The 17,823-nt window shown below is 61.1% G+C and overlaps 1 protein-coding gene across 2 annotated transcripts; it reads right to left on the minus strand.

Moving 5' to 3' along the window:
- Window positions 1-1,077: 1,077 nt before the first annotated feature.
- On the minus strand, window positions 1,078-17,823 carry CACTIN (cactin, spliceosome C complex subunit). Of its 2 annotated transcripts, XM_025369204.1 has the most exons (11): window positions 17,604-17,823; window positions 13,916-14,390; window positions 11,217-11,312; window positions 10,650-10,795; window positions 9,595-9,757; window positions 9,385-9,499; window positions 4,801-4,993; window positions 3,881-4,003; window positions 3,470-3,777; window positions 2,344-2,852; window positions 1,090-1,419 (listed from the first exon to the last, which is right to left on the minus strand). In XM_025369204.1, the coding sequence occupies exons 1-10, from the start codon at window positions 17,774-17,776 to the stop codon at window positions 2,362-2,364; spliced, it is 2,283 nt and encodes a 760-aa protein (XP_025224989.1). In that variant the 5' UTR covers window positions 17,777-17,823; the 3' UTR covers window positions 1,090-1,419; window positions 2,344-2,361. The 2 variants fall into 2 exon arrangements, with proteins under 2 accessions (XP_025224988.1, XP_025224989.1); XM_025369203.1 differs by having other exon boundaries at window positions 1,078-2,852.

Here is a 17,823-nt window from a genome sequence, read left to right on the forward strand (position 1 = left end):
AAAAAAAAAAAAAAAAAAGAAAACGTGGGCTTTTGTGGGCCTCAGTTTCCCGAGCAGCCAAATGGAAGTAAATACTGTCACATATTGCTGGTGTGAGGTCTGGGTTAGGCCCGGTACGGGCTGGACTGCGCCAGCCACGCACACACAACCTGGGCTGTGACTACAGAACCCAGCCTGTCTCAAACACCACTCTGGGCTCAAAAGTGCCTTGTGGTGTTGAGGATGTAGAGCTGCGATCACGCCACTGTACTCCAGCCTGTCTCAAAAGAAGAAAAAGTACCTCCCGAGTCCAGCCCGGACTCAGCCCTGCTCCCAGCAGCCTGTCCTGATCGGCGGTGGAGCTGGCCAGGGACTCACGCAAGAGGCTGCCCAAAGGATTCTAAGATGGCTCTGGCCATCTGCTGTCGACTTGTGATGTCTGCTAAAGGCTAGGCCAGGGATGGCAGTGCCGTGTGTGCTGCAATGCGATTTGGGATTCTGGAGGAGGCTGGTTAGGGTCTGCAGCGTGGAGAGGGGACTCTGATCAGATGCATTTCCCTGGCCAGTTCCCAAGCCCTGTGCCAGAAACTCCTGGGATCCTGTTAGAGGCCGGGGCTGGGAGGTGACCAGTGACCGGGGGGAGTGCAGGATCTGCCTCCCACCTCTGCCTGCTGCAGTGAGGACATTTGGGGAGGCTCATCCTGGGCACTGCGGCACGCTGGGCAGCATCCCTGGCCTCCACCCACTCCACGCCAGGAGCAGCCCCAAGGCGGGACCACCATGAATGTCTCCAGGCATGGCCAAGCGCTGCCCCCACAACAGCCTGGGCCCAGGCCGGCAGCTGTGTCCACCCGTGTACCCTCCCTCCCGTCATCTGGGGAATGGACCATCACCCCACTGTGGGAAGCAACGCAGAGGGGGTGGGGGGCAAAGACAGACCCGGGCACTAACGCAGCTCCCGAGGGACCACCGGGCCCCAGTTGGGTGCCGTGTTGCTTCCCAGGCTCTTCCCTTGTGACAAATGCACCGTGTCACAAACGCTGCCAGCAACTAGGGCAGCGGGTGTGGGGCGCTGGGGACGCTACACTCTGCATTTCGGCAAACCTGAGATTATTCTAAAATAAAACGTTTATTAAAAAAACATGCAATCTTGTCAATAGGCCAGTTCCATGAGAATAAAATATCTTTTTTCCCACCTACAAAAGTCTTTTTAGAGAAACACAGGAAACTATTTCCAGATGAGGCAGGGCGTCTGGGCGGGGCTGTGGGTGGTCTGGGGCTGCTGACTGGTGAGGTTGGGTGGCCCTTTGGGGGTCCGGGAGGCACATTCCATTTTGCTTCCTTTGGAGATGTTCTCGTCAGATGCTGAAGGAACAAGCCTGCCGGCTGGGCCACTCCAACCTGGGCTGTGGCATCCGTGTGGCCCTCGGCCCTCCTGGCCTGAGAAAGGGGAATGAGAAGAAGCTACAGTCCTGACATGGGCAGAACTCGGGGTCACTGGTCTCCTGCCCCAAGGCCCTGTGAGCAGGCCAGATGGGGGGATCCCTGGGGGAAGCCCCTCACCATTCTCCAACCCCCAGGCTTGGGGAGCCCCTGCCCTCCAGGCCCTGTGCTCGGAGACTGGGGAGAACGGCTCAGTGGCTTTTGGTTCCCATGACCATGAGAGGAACGGGCACCCCGACGCACCCTCCCCACCCCGCTGCGGGGAAATGGAGCCACAGCCAGCACAGTGAGTTGGGGGACGGGCCCTGCAGAGTTTGGGTGTCCACAGATGGTCTATTCCACAGTGGCGGATCGGGTACCAGCAGCGTCCTGGCCTCAATGCTGCCAATGTGGGTGAGGGTGGCCTGTGGGCAGGGCTGGAGCTGCCCCACAGCCGCGGGCTCTGTCTCACACCCAATGGGTGCCCCGTGATGTGTCGGGGCTGGCCTTGAGTTGCTTCTCACAAGCCTGGCACCGCCAAGCCCGGGCCCCGCTGGCCCATCTCCAGGGCACCTGTGTGGCTGCCGCCTGGGGCAGGCCCTGTGGACCCCACACCCAGCCTGGCTGAGGGGCGGCGGAGTGTGTCCGCCTGGGCAGTAAGGTCAGCTGGCGGCTGCTGGCCGCCCTCGTGCTCTAAAGATGCCCCCAGCGCCCCCTCCAATGCATCGGGAGCCTGGGCCAGCCTGTCCCAGCGTGTCCTCAGCTCACAAGGCAGGCTCTACGGTGACCCTCCTTTTACATAGGGGGAAACTGAGGCCCAGCGAGGGGAAGATGCAGCCTGAGGTGAGACGTGAACCCGTGGCCCTTCAGCCCAGACAGTGGCCCTGGAGTGACTGTCAGCTTCACCAAAGTCCCTTTATTGCGGCCCCCGAGGACACCTGCCTGCCGTTCCCCGGGGCATCACCGCCGGTAGCGGTAGCGCTTGAAGTGGAACCACAGCTGGAAGATGCCGTTGGCAAACTGGCAGCGGAAGCCGTGGCGGTGCGAGTATTCCCACTCGCGGTTGACGATCTTGAAGGCGATGTCCTCGTAGGGCGGCCCCGCGTGGAAGCGCAGGATGGCGAAATCCTTGTTGTCGGGGCAGGCCTCCAGGAAGTACTCGGGCGTGGAGCGCTTGTCGATGAGGTCGGGGTAGAAGATGTTGAACTTGTAGCCCTGCACGATCTTGGGCGGCGGGTTGTCGAAGTCGTAGTGTGTCTGGTTGTACTTGTTCCACTCGAAGCCCGTGTGCACGCGGTTGAAGAAGCGCGGCTTGCGTGGCCGGTACTTGTCGGCCCACAGGTAGGCCTTGCCGGTGAGCGGCATCTCCACGCTGAACTGCGCCTCGTCCTGGCCCATGCCCTCCTTGGCCCGCCGGAAGAAGATGTCCTCGGCGCTCTCGCTGGCGTCTCCTGCGGGCGGGACGGCGTTCACCCGGGCCTCGGCCTCCCCCTGCGTCCTGGCCTCCCTCCCAGCCTCTCTAACAGGGGAGGCCGCTGGTGTCTCCCACAAAAGGGAAACAGGCTGGGGCGGGCTAAGGCACATGGTGGGGGACAGGGCCTGGGGGACCCTAAGACCCGCACTATACACCCTGGGCCCCGGACCTTGGTTGTCCTATCTATCGTCCTCCTGGGTGGGGACCAAGTGCAGCGCGCTTCCCCGCCAAGCAGCAGGAGAGCCTGGTGGTTAGGGCCTGGCTGCGGGGTCCAGCCCCACGCACGACCCCCGAGGGGTCCTGGCCCAGGAATTTTCTGAAGCTGGTATTTTCTCCTCTGTCTTAGGACGGAGGCCGCCCAGGGAGTGCTCGGACAGCAGCCGGTGAAAGCTACCACCACCTGTGGCCCCAAGGCCAGCGGGCCAGCAAGCCCAGGATGAATGAGTGAACGCCCCAGGGCACGTGCAGGTGACTGAACGGATGCTCAGAGACCCGGGGAACAAGAATGGAGCAGCTCCCCATTGACGCCAGGGGCTTCCCCCAGGAAATGAGGCTGGAGGAGCCCCGCCCCCTGGCCTCCAGCCCCGCCCTTACCCGTGACCTGGAGCTGCTGGCGCGAGAGCTGCAGGCGCTGCAGGTCCTCGTCCGGCTCCAGCACGTGCGCGTCCAGTGGCAGCTCGTGCGCCGTGAGCAGCCGCGGGCTGTACCTGCCAGCGTCGTAGTCATCTAGGCTCTGCTGAATCAGGTCCTCCTCCATGAGCACCGCCTCGCCCTCGCCCTCGCCCTCGCCCTCACCGTCGCCGTCGCCCTCTGTCGGGGCTGCGCCGTCCACCTCGGCCTCCGCGGGGCCGCCCTCCGAGGAGGGCCCGGGCGGGGTGGGCGCCGCGTCCTCAGGCTCCAGGCTGGGGAGGAGAGAGCGTTGGAGGGGCGGAGGCCGCCCACGGCCCCTCCATCCTGTTCCGCATCTGCATCGGCGTCCCGGGGTGCCGGCCAGGCCGGGCATACCTGCGGCTGGGGGACTGAGGCTCCTGCTTGAGGATGGGGAACAGCGGCTCGCTCTCCACGCCCTGCTCCTGCTTCAGTTTGTACAGCTTCTGCCGCAGCACGTCCTGGTGGCGCTCGCGCAGCCTGGGATGCAGGGCTGGGGTCACCCACGTGGAGGCGAAGGGGCTCCGCGCCCCACCCCCACAGAAATTCTCACCCCCCTTTTTGCTGCAAAGACCCTGAGAAGGTGGCGAGCAGCCACGGCTCTGGCTGGGACGCTTGGCCAGTTCAGGGTCAAGGCTTATGGGAGCGAGGACGAGGGGACCCAGCTACCCGCAGAACCATCCTGTGGCAGGGAGGGGTGGGTCTGGGTCTCACGTTGGAGTCTCAGTGTCTTGTGGCTGGGGCTGGCCAGGAGAAGGGGCCCAGCAGGACACCAGCCAACAAGCATGATAAATTTAGAGACGTTTACAGATTAGCAAGGGAAACATGTATTTACACAGCGGTGCCAAAAGCACTCCAGGAATCTGTACACAGCCAGACGCCAGGAGGCAACAGTGCGGGGAGGGCGCGGGCCTGGGTGGAAGGCAGCATGGACAGGCAGGCGGCCTCAGGGCTTCCCGTGATGCCATGGCTGCTGGAGCCAAGTACTCGTTAAACGGCAGAAGCTCCTGGGGAGCCCTGTGAGACCAACGGGGCTCAGGACTCCAGGTGAGGGCACCGGAGCATCCTGGGGCCTTCCCGTTAGGGGACGGGCCTGCATGACCCCCAGCCCCCCTTCATCACTCATAGGTGGGCCCCGGCCAGTTGGCACTTTCCTGCCCCCTCCACCCCACAAGGTCCCAGGAGGAGGCGAGACCCACCCCACCCAGGACCCAGGAGGGGGCGAAACCCACCCCACCTGGATGGCACCACCCCTGGTGCCCGCACCCAGTGCTCACCGGGCCCGCGCCATGTGAGCACGCAGCTGCTGCAGGAGGCTCTCCCAGTAGCCCATGTCCAGGTTGGGGCCCCCAGCGCGGATCTTGCCCTCGATGCCCTGGAAGATGACCTGCAGCTGGTTGTATGTCTTCCCCTTGAACACCGACTGCACGTCAGAGCTGACGGAGGCGTTGACCCCCTCGCGGCGCTCACCTGCAGCGGGGTGGGGCCATGGGGGTGGTTCCACATTGCCTGGATGCTCCTCCACCCCATCAGGGCCTCCTCCCCTGCCATGGGGGGGGGGGTCCCTCTCCCCCACTCTTCCCCCACAGGGGTCCCGCCTCCTCCCTGTTCTCAGGTTGCCCCCGCCCTGGCCGCAGCGGAGGGGAGGGGTGGGCGGAGGCTGGGAGCCATGTTAAAATGCAGATGCTGCCTTGCCTGGAGGCCCAGGCCCCTAGCGTCGGGGAGGCCACGACTGGCATTCTCAGCCCTGAGAATGACCTCCCTAGGTGAGTCTGACATGTGGGTCTGGGAACCCTGGTCGTGGGCCCGGCCCACCAACCTGGCCCAACTCTGCCCTGGCCTTGGGCAGCCCATGAGGGGGTGAGGGGTGTGCTCGGTAGCCAAGTTCTCTGGAATTCAGATCTGCTCTGCCAGCCTGGGCTGTGTGACTGTGGGCAAGTGGCTTGCCCTCTCTGGGCCTTGGTTTCCCTCTGTGAAGCCCAATGATCCAGGGAGCTCTGCCCTGGCAAAGAAGGCCGCCCTGCTGGCCCCTGGGGAAGTCCTGGGGCCGCCCCCCATCCTACAGGGAGTCTGTCTGGCATCTACCACTGGCCCGGGGGCCCGAGACTCAAGTCCCTCCTCGATAGACGGGGAGGCCACTGACGGCGGGAGTGGGTGCTGGGAGGCTGGAGCCCAGCCTGACTCCACTTGCTCTGCCCACACCACGTGGCATGCCCGCAGCCTCAGGGCTGTTTTGAGGACACTGCTACCCACCCCGCTGGGTCTGGCCTCACCTCACAACCCTGCCCCCTTGCTGCCCATGCCTGACCCCTGCCACCTCTGGGCCTTTGCACGCGCTGTGCTTCCTGCCAGCCACCCATCCTTCTCTGTCCCGTTCGCCTCCTGAATTCCTCGAATCCTCCATGCTCAGTGAGAACATCCCTTCCGCCAGGAAGCCCTCCCTGACCATCCAGCGATGGCAGCTTCCCGAGGCGGCACTGAGGCTCGCTGCTGCTGCTCCCCGCACCGTGCTGGGCCCACAGGCAGCTTGGTGTATGGCTGTTGGGGACACACCAGGTGGAGGTGACCAGCACAGGCACCCTGCTCGAAACCTGCCTTCTCCAGTCCCCGCTGGCGGACAGAGGGTCAAGAGGCCCACACCCAGAGCACAAGGGACTGGATAGAGTCTAGACGAACCCGAGTCCCCTCCAGCCAATCACCTGGGACCGTGGAATCGGCACCCAGAGCTGCAGCCCCTTTGCTGGGCCCTAAGTGGCAATGGAAGCTGTGGCAGCCACAGCCAAGCAGAGCGTGGCTGTGCTCGGACAGGCGGGGCTGCCACGAACACTGAAACCCAAGCAGAAGAGCCCAGCTGCGCGGTTCCCGGGAAGCCAGGCGCCGCCGAGTCAGCGTTTATAGAAAGTCGGTCTGGACGTGCTGCTGCATGTCTGGTCACCTCCCGAATGCCCACAAGGGGGCCCACAGGGTTTAGGGGGGCCCCAGCAGCTGCTAGAGGCTGGGGGTGCAGGCCAAGGGCCCCAGGGTTGCGTGGAGAGAGGCCAGGCCCTATACAGGGTGGGAGGCTAATGAGGCTGAGCTGGGATGACACCCATTTTCTACTGCCCAACCTACTGTAGGGTTAGAACTTCCTAGAAAAAGCTAGGTGCACCAAAATCTCACAAATCACCATTAAATAACTCATTCATGTAACTGGCCAGGCGCGGTGGCTCACACCTGTAATCCCAGCACTTTGGGAGGCTGAGGTGGGTGGATTACGAGGTCGGGAGATCAAGACCATCTTGGCTAACATCGTGAAACCCTGTCTCTACTAAAATACAAAACATTACCCGGGTGTGGTGGTGCGCCTGTAATCCCAGCTACTCGGCAGGCTGAGGCAGGGGAATCACTTGAACCCGGGAGGCAGAGGTTGCAGTGAGCTGAGATCGTGCCACTGCACTCCAGCCTGGCGACAGAGCAAAACTCCGTCTCAAAAAGAAAAAGAAAAAAACCAAAAACAACAACAAAAACACCTTATTCATGTAACCAACACCACCTGTTCCCCAATAATGTACAGAAATAAAAAACTTAAATAATTTTGTAAGACAAGAAAAAGTATGCAGTGGCTCACGCCTTTAATCCTAGCCCTTTTGGAGATGAGGCAGGAGGATTGCTTGAGGCCAGGAGTTCAAGACCAGCCTGGGCAACACAGTGAGACCCCATCTCTACAAAAAAATTTAAAAAGTGGCTGGGCACGGTGGCTCACACCTGTAATCCCAGCACTTTGGGAGGCTGAGGCGGGTGGATCATGAGGTCAAGAGATTGAGACCATCTTGGCCAACATGGTGAAACCCCGTCTCTACTAAAAATACAAAAATTAGTTGGGCGTGTTGGCACGCGTCTGTAGTCCCAGCTACTTGGGCAGCTGAGGCAGGAGAATCGCTTGAATCTGGGAGGCGGAGATCGCAGTGAGCTGAGATCGCACCACTGCACTCCACGCTGGTGACAGAGTGAGACTCCTTCTCAAAAAATAAGTAAAATAAAGTAAATTAGCTGGGTGTGGTGGTAAGTGCCTGTAATCCCAGCTACTAGGGAGGCTGAGGCGGGAGGATCACCTAAGCCCAGAAAGTCGAGGCTACAGTGAGCCTTGATCATGCCACTCAACTCTAGCCTGGACGACAGAGCGAGACTTTGTCTCTGAAAAATGAAAAGTAAAAGAAAAAACCCAATTAATTTAAGAAGACCAAGACAGAGGCTCTGTGGGTCTCTGAGGGGACAGTAAAATCAAGACCCCTGGTTTCCCTACTCCTGGAAATCATGCTGAAAGGAGAATCAGAAAAACTCCCTCAGAGGACACCAAAGCCACCTGGGGTCCCCAGCTGTAATGTGTGAGGGGGAAGGTGGGCTGAGGCAGACGTGGTGGAGGCAGAAGGCCATGGAAGGGACGGAAGAGGCTGGGGCCTAGGACAATGGGGCATGCTGGAAATACCTCCCAGGCTTATGGGAGAGGGCAGGGCCTAGGCAATAGTGGAAATGCCTCCCAAGCTTATGGGAGAGGGCAGGGCCTAGGCTATGGTGGAAATGCCTCCCAGGCTTATGGGAGAGGGCAGGGCCTAGGCAATGGTGGAAATGCCTCCCAGGCTTATGGGAGAGGGCAAGGCCTAGGCAATGGTGGAAATGCCTCCCAGGCTTCCTGCAGCCAGCCTGTAGGGTCTGGGGCTTCTGAAGGAAAATGTGCTGCCCCCAGAAGTCTTTCTCCAGCCCCGCTGCCACCAGCAGGAGCACACAAAGACCCTTACGGACACATCTCTGATGCTGGAGAACTGCCCTGCCTCTCTGAGGTTACGGGAGGATGCGCCCCACCGAGGCAACCACTGGAGGGACGGGATGGCTGAGTGACCTCCACCTCCGGGGAAGACAAGCTCCCCTGGAAAAGAGGAAAGTCACAAGCTCTTTCCTAGAAGGACCTGCCACAGACCATGCTAAGGGCTGTAAATGACACTGACCCAGCCTCCAGGGATCCTCGGCCACCATGGGCTGGTGGCAGCCAAGGCCTGAGAGAGAGGGCAGCGGAAGGACCGGGTCTGTTGACAGGGATGCGTGGCCCATGAGAGCCAGGCATTGTTACAGCAGCTGCTGGGGTGTGGATTTTGGAGGAGAGGGGCCGGGGCTGCTGTGGTTGGCTTTTATACCGGGGGTCCCATCTAGGGCAATTCTGCCCCCAGGGGACTCTGGGTGATGTCTGGGACATCTGCGGTTGTCAGGACTAGGGGTGCTCCTGACCCGGGGTGGGTGGAGGCCGGAGACGTTGCTCAGCACCCTGCAGTGCCCAGGACGGTCCCACCCTAGGGAACGGCCCAGCCCAAATGTCCGCAGTGCTCGGGGTAGACGCTTTAGAGCGTCCCGGGTGATCATATGTGTGCAACCGCACGGAGGGGAGGGAAACATGATTTTAAAAGCCCATCACGTTGGAGGAGCATGAACTGACCCGTGGGAGGAGGAGCGCCCTGAACCAGGGCTGCACGGCCTTCAGGCCGCGTGGAGTGAGACCTGCTCACATAGGCAGGACCACCGTGAGCACTGAAACCCGAGCACAAAGCCCTGCGGCTCCGGGAGGCCAGGCACCACCGGGTCAGCGTTTACCGGATGCTGGATCTGGATGCTGCTGGCCTGCACCCCAGACAGAGGCCCGCCCCCCTGCACCCCTCCCGGGGCCTACCGCCTGCTGCTGCCGCCCCCTGGTGGCTCGGCTCAGAAGGGGAGGCCCCAGTTGGGGAAACTGAGGCCTGAAGAGAGCACCAGGCCCCACAGCAAGTCTGAGGCTTCCGGGTGAACCCTGCAGCCCCCGCAGCTCCCCCAGAGCCCAGGTGCACGCCCACAGTTACCTGGCCCCTTGCCCGAGGCCTCCAGCTTGCGGAGCTTGGAGATCTCGTCCTCGGTGATGGTGGTCATGTCCCGCCAGAAGTCGGCGTTCTTGCCCTGCTCCAGCTCCATGTAGACCTGGGGGCAGGGGGCGGGGGTCAGGGCACGTGCGTGGCTGGGGTGGGATGGGGGCGAGTGTGCAGGTTGGAGGAGCATCGGGTGGGGCCGGGTACCTGGATGTCCTCCAGCAGGTCCTCCATGTCGGCCACGGTGAGGCCGTTGAGGAACGTGTAGGGCTCGTGCATCTCCACGGCCAGGTCGTCATCCTCGGCGCTGATGTACTTGGCCAGCAGGTCGATGGGCTTGGCCCGCCCGTCCCGGATGCGGATCTTGGAGCTGTGGGAAGCAGGGAAGGTGGTGTCAGAGCCTGGGCTGTACCCTCCACGCTGAATGCCCTGCCCTTGGGGTGACTGCACCAGTGGGAGCTGGGGAGGGGGCCTAACATGCTGGGGGTGGTCAGGGAAGGCTTCCTGCAGGAAGAGGAGGAGGCACAAGGTAGAGTGAGCCGGGTCAGCCAGAGGGCACAGGCCAGCAGGGCAAAGTGCACACAGTGTGGGCCCGGAGCGTGGGCCAGGTGGGAGGGCTTCCTGGAGGGCCTCTGGGATGCGCCCGGGAGGGCGGCTTCTATGTGGACGGTGATGGGGAAGAGTGGAGGAGCTGAGGCAGAGGCAGGCTGAGGGGCCAGAGCAGTCCCTGCCTCACAGCCGCCTCCTCCCCCAGGCAGACAACTTGGGCCGGAGAGCCAGGGCTTCTGCTCTGGGCCTGCAGGGGTGCGTGTGGCGGGCGGCCCCTGGTCCAACCCAAGAGAACCCGTCACCAGGCAGGCCTGAGCTGGGAGGAGCCTGATGTCACCCACCACGGGGCCCAGGGCAAGCAGGAATACTCCGGAGCCTCAGCTTCCTCGTCTGTAAACCGGGTGGACAGGGGCGCCGCCCTCGTGGGCAGTGTGGGAGGGACAACCGCGGTCGGTGCAGGCCCGGCGTCCAGCACGCACGGTGGCGTGGGGTGCCGTACACCGGGGCCCGTCTCCTCTGCGCCCAGTCCAGCGGGGGAGGGCAGGAGGCAGGAGCCCCGCTGCCCGGGAAGGGGTCAGGAAGGGAAGGTTCCAGGAAGTGCCGCGTGGGACCCTGAGGGGTGGGAGAGCAGTGGCCTCCAGACAGGGCGCAGGGTGCCAGCCAGTGCCCAGCCCTGGCTCGAGTCTGGGTCGGGGGAGGGGGCCCCGGCGCACCGCAGTTTGGCCTGCTGGAGGTGGAAGTTGTCCTCCTGCTCCTCCCACGTCTTGAAGTGCTCCGCCTCCTTCTCACGCTGCAGCATCTCCAGCTCCTGCTCGCGCATGGCCTTCTCGCGCTCCCGCTCCAGTCGCAGCTGCTTCACCTGCAGGCACAGGAGGCTGAGGGCAGCCGGGGCCGTGGGGTCTGCTGGGCTGCGATGGGGGCCCAGCCCTCACCTGGCTGCCCTGGGCACAGGGATTGGTCCGGAGATGCCTGTGCTGGTGGACAGACCTTGGGAAGGGAGGGCCCTCCCGCCTGAGACTCAGCAGCTCAGAGCAGCTGGGGTCCTCTCGGCGACCCTGAAGGGAGCATCTCGGAGTGAAGGCCCGAGGCCAGCAGAGCCAAGGTGGAGGGAAACGGCTTCCTGGGTCCATGGTCTGAGACTCATGTAAGGCTGGATGCAGCCTTACCTGAAGCCAGCCCCCGGGACTTCCCACCTAAGCCTCCTCAAGTTCCGCCACAGCGGGTGGGCCTCCAGGCCCTGGAGAGGGAGGGCCCTGCCCAGCAGGCTGGTGGGCGCCTACCTTCTGCAGCTCCAGTCGGTTGTCCTCCTGGATCCTCTTGTTCCGCTCCTTCAGCTCCTTCTCCTCCAGGTGGCTGATCCCCTTCTTCTCTAGGGCCTGGAAGCGCCAAGCACACCCGTCTGAGCACAGACCTGCCCCCTCGCCCCCCTCCTCGGCTCCTTCGTCCAAGAGATTGACCACGGCCCTCGTTTTGCAGAGAGAGGCAACCTGCCCGCACTGCACGTCTTCCAACCCCTCCTCAATGCTCCTGAAACCAAGCGGATCCAATTCAGCACAGACACGGAGCCCCACTGGGAGTGAGGTGTATGCAAAGGGGAAGAAGGGGCCACCCCAACTTCCAACAGGGGCCTCACTCAGGGCCACCCCAATCCTAACAGGAGGGACTTGCTTGGGGCCACCCCAACTCCCAACAGGAGTGCCTCGATCAGGGCCTCCCCAGCCCCCAACAGAAGAGCCTTGCTCCGGGCCTGCTGACTCGCTTTACCCGGGAGTCTGGCTGCTTCGGATGTGAAGGCCATGACCTCAGCAAGTCAGGGTCCCCCACTGCGCGTGGAGTGGGGCAGGAACAGTGAGTGGGGGCAGCAGCGGCTCTGAAAGCAAACCTGTGGGGTCATGGGGCCCGGCCCACACAGCAGGGCACGGGGCAGCCATGGATGGGCACCGTCCCAGCCTGGAGCCCCTCAAAGCTGGCTTCTTCTAGCAGCTGTCTAGGAGCCTGGTGCGGAGCCCCCACTTCCCAACCACCCTCCCCAGGTTCCAGGCGCTCCGTCGCCATGAGGGTGTTCCAGGACCCCCTGCCACCCAGAAGAGCCTGCCTCCAGGGACACAGGCTGCCTGGCTGGGGACCACCCCCTAGATGCCCAGGCCACTCTGTGGTCTATCCAGCCCAGCCTGGGGCCACTTCCACAAGTGTTAATGATGACCACATCTTCCTCCTCCATGGCTGCCCTCCCAGGGCTCACAGCGGTGCCCAGCACACCGCAGGCGCACAGCACACAGTGGCGATGAAGTGCCAGGCAGCAGTGGGTGCCTCAATAAAGAACTTGGGGGGGGGGCTGGGGAGCAAGGGGCCAGGAAGGGCTCTCTCAAGAGGGGACATGTCAGTTGAGGCCTGACAAAAGAGAACAGCCCAGGAAGGGGCAGAGCGTGGCCAGGCAGGGGTGCGGCGGGGTGAGGGCCCCAAGGCGGAAGGAGCCCGCTGTGTTCTCAGACGACACTGGGCAGAAGCCACCTGGGGACCCCACAGCTCCCAACTGCACAACCGGCGAGCAGGTGCAGTTGGCCCAGCCCACCCATTGCCTGCTCCACCCCCTCCACAAGTGGGCGCTGCTTCAGATGAGCTATGTCCCCCACAGGCACATCCCCATCTGAACCCCTGTAGCTGTAACCGTGACCCTATGTGAAAGGAGGTCTTGGCCAGGCACGGTGGCTCACGCCTGTAATCCCAGCACTTTGGGAGGCCAAGGCGGGCGGATCACTTGAGGTCAGGAGCTCGAGACCAGCCTGACCAACATGGTTCAGCTCCATCTCTACTAGAAATACAAAAATGAGCCGAGTGTGGTGGCACACGCCTGTGATTCCAGCTACTTGGGAGGCTGAGGCACGGGAATCACTTGAACCTGGGAGGCAGAGGTTGCAGTGAGCCAGGATCGCGCCATTGCACTTCAGCCTGGACAACAGAGTAAGACTCTGTCTCAAAAAGAAAAAAGTGAGGAGGTCTCGCAGACGTAGGTAAGATGAGGGCATCCTGGAGGTGGCAGGCCCTCATCCAACGCCTGGTATCCTCATGAGAAGAGGAACATTCAGACACAGGCACACGGAGGAGAAGGCCGTGTGGAGACAGAGACGGGAAGAGAGGCAGCCACGCCACACAGGAACAGGCCGGGTTCTGCGGCTACGAGCCAGGGAGGGCTCAGGAATCACCAGCCATGACTGGGAGCTGGGAGAGGCAGGAGGGCCTTCCCCTCGGCCCCCAGAGGGAGTGCGGTCCTGCCCACACCTGCCCGCGCCTTGATTTTGGGCTTCTGGCCTCCAGAACCAAGAGATGAAAAGTTCTGTTGTTTTTTGCCACCAGTGTGGCTAGTGGTTACATGGGAGGCGCAGAACGAAACAACCAGCTCAAGACGACAGAGCACCTGGAACTGTGGAACCCTGTCCTGGGTACGTGATGCCAAGAGCTGGCTCTCCAGACAGGTTTCAGGTTGGGCTGGTGTTCGGGGCAAAGAATAGCTGAAGCTTACACCGCAAGAGACACAGCTAATGGCAAGAAAGTGATGGTGAGCCGGGCGCAGTGGCTCACACCTGTAATCCCAGAACTCTGGGAGGCTGAGGTGGGAAAATCACTTGAGCTTAGGAGTTCGAGGCCAGCCTGGCCAACACAGTGAGACTCCATCGCTACAAAAAAATACAAAATTAGCTGGGCATGGTGGTGGTGCTTGTGGTCCCAGAAAGTCAAAAGGTTGAGGAAGGAGGATCGCTGGAGGCCAGGAGATCAAGCTGCAGTGAGCCACAATCACACACTGCACTCCAGCCTGGGCGACAGAGCGAGACCCTGTGTCCAAAAAAAAAAAAATGGCGGCAGAAGCTGGCTCATGCGATCTTTCACGATTGAGTGCGGGCTGGGAGTGTCTCGAGTGTTGGGGTCTCCAGAAACAGCGGAAATGCTACAGGGGCAGAGGCCACCACCCGGCAGGGCCCACCTTGTTCCAGATGAAGGTGCCCAGCAGGTTGTTGTCTCCGAAGGGGTTGTCGGTGTTGGTGTAGCCCATGTACTCCTCACCCCAGCCCATCTTCTCCCGCTTCTTGCGCTCCTTGGCCTCCTTCTTGGCCAGCCGCCGTGCGCGCTTCTCCTCGGGCGTCTCGAAGGCCTTCATCAGCTCCTCCTGCTGCTTCCGCTCCTCCCGCAGGCGCAGCCGCTCCTGCAGGTTCTGCTGCTGGCTCAGGGCGGCCGCGGCCGCCCGGGGGCTCTGGGATCGCCGTGGAGACGCAGAGCTGGACACTGAGGAGCTAGGGGACCAGGAGCGCGCACGCCGTCGCCGGTGAGCCCACTGGCCCCGTGACTGCTCCTCTCCCGAGTCTGACTGAGAGGACCCATCCCTCGAGCACCACCGGGACCGCGGGGGGCTCCGGCTTCGCATCCCTGAGTGCTGCCACCGCTCTTCCTCCGAATCTGACCTGCAGAGGGGACCCATGGACGCCCGCTCAGTGCCTGCCGCTGTCATCTGCTCCACAGATGCTTACTGGGTGCCCATAGCGGGAGGGGGGCAGGCACTGTTCTAGGTTCTGGGGATGTAGCAGTGACTCAAATACTGATGGCTTCTGCCTTCCTGGGCTTACCCTCTGGTGGGTCCCAACAAGGAAGAGAGCAATAAATAAACACACCATGCAACAGCAGGCAGAGGCAGAAGCCACAGAGAGTAGATGCCGAGCACAGGGGCTGGGGCTGCAGGGCCCGGGGCAGAGAGGGGCTCTCTCAGGAGCTGACACTGAGCCAAGGTCTGGAGGGAGTGGGGAGGCAGCGATGGGTGGATTTGGAGGGAGTGTTCGAGGCAGAACAAGAGCAAGGGCCTAAAGGCAGGCACTGACTTGGCACGTTCTAAGAACAACAAGGAGGCTGTGTGGCTGAGACAGAGTGTGGGGGAGAGGGAGGAGGCGACAGCAGGGAGGTGGCTGGGGCTGGTGGTGCAGGAGTTATAAGGGTATGAACCAGGCGACCCGAACGCATCTAGGTTGTCAAGGGAGGGCTTCCTAGATGGAAGTGGCATTTGAACTGGTCCCACAGGATGGACAGGAGTTAACACAATAGAGCGCAGGGAATGGAAGATGTACAACCCCAGGGGTGGTTCAGGGGCCTTTAATTTTATTTATTAGAGACAGGGTCTATTAGACACAAAGTCTACTGGAGACAAGGTCTATATTTTTATTCATTAGAGAGAGGGTCTCCCTCTGTCACCCAGGCTGGAGTGCAGTGGCACGATCAGAGCTCACTGCAGCCTTGACCTCCTGGGCTCAAGCCATCCTCTCGCCTCAGCCTCCTGAGTAGCTGGGACTACAGGCGCACACTACCATACCCAGCTAACTTTTTACATTTTTTGAACAGAGGGGGTCTTGCTACGTCGCCCAGGCTGGTCTTGAACTCCTGGGCTCAGGCAAGCCTTCTGTCTTAGCCTCCCGAAGTGCTGGGATTACAGATGTGAGCCACTGCACCCAGTCACGTTTAGGCGTCTTTGTACACACAGAACTGCCAAATATTTTGTTAAATGTTCTACCCATTAAGCTCATACCAAAAAATCTAAACTATGTTGAAACCAATCATTGCGGAGCCCTTAAATATTGGCCACAAATTCGATTGAATTTTTCTGAACATTAATTCTAACTATATATCTAGTGTGGCAAATTATTGCAAATAATTCCACTACCAGAAAATGGCAGACAAAAAAACACAAAGATGACATTAACAAGACTTATGCGGCCAGGTGCAGTGGCTCACACCTGTAATCCCAACACTTTGGGAGGCCAAGGTGGGCGGATCATGAGGTCAGGAAGTCGAGACCATCCTGGCTAACACGGTGAAACCCCGTCTCTACTAAAAAATACAAAAAAACTAGCCAGGCGAGGTGGCGGGCGCCTGTAGTCCCAGCTACTCGGGAGGCTGAGGCAGGAGAATGGCGTGAACCCGGGGGGCGGAGCTTGCAGTGAGCTGAGATCCGGCCACTGCACTCCAGCCTGGGGGACAGAGCGAGACTCCATCTCAAAAATAAAAAAAATGGCCGCGCGCGGTGGCTCAAACCTGTAATCCCAGCACTTTGGGAGGCCGAGACAGGTGGATCACGAGCTCAGGAGATCGAGACCATCCTGGCTAACACGGTGAAACCCCGTCTCTACTAAAAAAATACAGGCCGGGCGCAGTGGCTCAAGCCTGTAATCCCAGCACTTTGGGAGGCCGAGACGGGATGACCACAAGGTCAAGAGATCGAGACCATCCTGGCTAACACGGTGAAACCCCGTCTCTACTAGAAAATACAAAAAACTAGCCGGGCGAGGTGGCGGGCGCCTGTAGTCCCAGCTACTAGGGAGGCTGAGGCAGGAGAATGGCGTGAACCCGGGAGGCGGAGCTTGCAGTGAGCCGAGATCTGGCCACTGCACTCCAGCCTGGGTGACAGAGTGAGACTCTGTCTCAAAAAAAATTAAAAAAAATAAAAAATAAAAAATAAAAATAAAAACAAGAATTATGGCCAGGCATGGTGGCTCACGCCTGTAATCCCAGCACTTTGGGAGATCTCTTGAGGGCCAGGATCACTTGAGGTCAGGAGTTCAAGACCTGCCTGGCCAACATGGAGAAACCCCAGCTCTACTAAAAAATACAAAAATTAGCTGGGTTGGCAACATGCACCTGTAATCTCAGCTACCCGGGAGGCTGAGGCTGAAGAATCGCTTGAACCTGGGAGGCACAGGTAACAGTGAGCTGAGATGGCGCCACTCCACCCAAGCCTGGGCGACAGAGGAAGACTCCGTCTCAAAAACAAACAACCAACCAACCACAGCAGATGAATGAACTTGGCCCAGAGTGAGGCAAAACTGGCCTGAGTGTCACAGCCACGAAGGGGCTGAGCCAGCACTGGAGCCCCGGTCTGGGAATCAGTCCCTGTCACCATTCTGGTTTCTCTGTACAGGACCCAGCTCAAGGCAAATCCGACTAAGTGTCCCATCTTCAGAAGCAAAGGACCGTGGGCCGTGGGGAAGCTGAGATTAAGGTACTAGGAGTCAGCTGTGAGTCCTGCCAGCTAACACCGAGTCTTCTTCCCTCCCACAGTCCACTTCCATTAGCAAATGTTGTCACCTCTACTTCCAGAATCTCTCTGAAATCTACGCACTTTCCCCGCTGTGGTTGCCTACAGCCTCTCTCTCATCGAGGCTGCCATCATCTACTGTCTGGACAACCGTGCCGTCCTCCTCTGGTGCCGCTCCTGCCCACCCCGTTCCATCCCTTCTCCACCTCAAAGCCAGAAAGTTTGCACAGTAAGTCAGTCCACGTCACTCCCCTGCCCAAATTCCTCTCAAGGCTCCCCATTTCCCTCCGACTAATAACCAAGATCTAATGTGCTGAGCACACAGGGCTCGATATGATCTGGTCTCTCGTGACCTCCCCGCCGCTTCGCTCACCCGGCTCCGGGCTGTCCCTCCAACCACCCGGTCCCCTGCCTGGAACGCCTCTCGCCTTCCTTCCGCTGCCAGGTTAACTGCGACTCGTGGTCAGTTGTCCCCTTCTCCAGGAAGCCCTCCCCGAGTAAGTCGGGGATCTCCCAGTTCCCCGGGATCTCCAACCCTCGGTCGGGCGCTCCTGAGGTAGGAGCCGGATCCTCAGCGCTGCTCCCGCAGCGACCCCACCTACGCTCCCGGCTCCGCCGCCTTCGTCTGCGCCGTCCCTCGTCCTCCCGGCGCCGCCGGTTTCGCCGCCCATGGCTCCTGCTCCGACTTCGGCTCCGGCTCCCGCTCTGGCTCCGCTGCCTTCGGCCGCGGCGACCCGCTGACCGCGAGCGCGAGCGTGTGTCCCGACCCATCGGCTGGGCCAGTGGCCGCGACGCTGACACCAATAGCCGAAGCCGGC

This window comes from Theropithecus gelada, chromosome 19 (assembly GCF_003255815.1).
Source record: "Theropithecus gelada isolate Dixy chromosome 19, Tgel_1.0, whole genome shotgun sequence".
Classification (NCBI taxonomy): domain Eukaryota; kingdom Metazoa; phylum Chordata; class Mammalia; order Primates; family Cercopithecidae; genus Theropithecus; species Theropithecus gelada.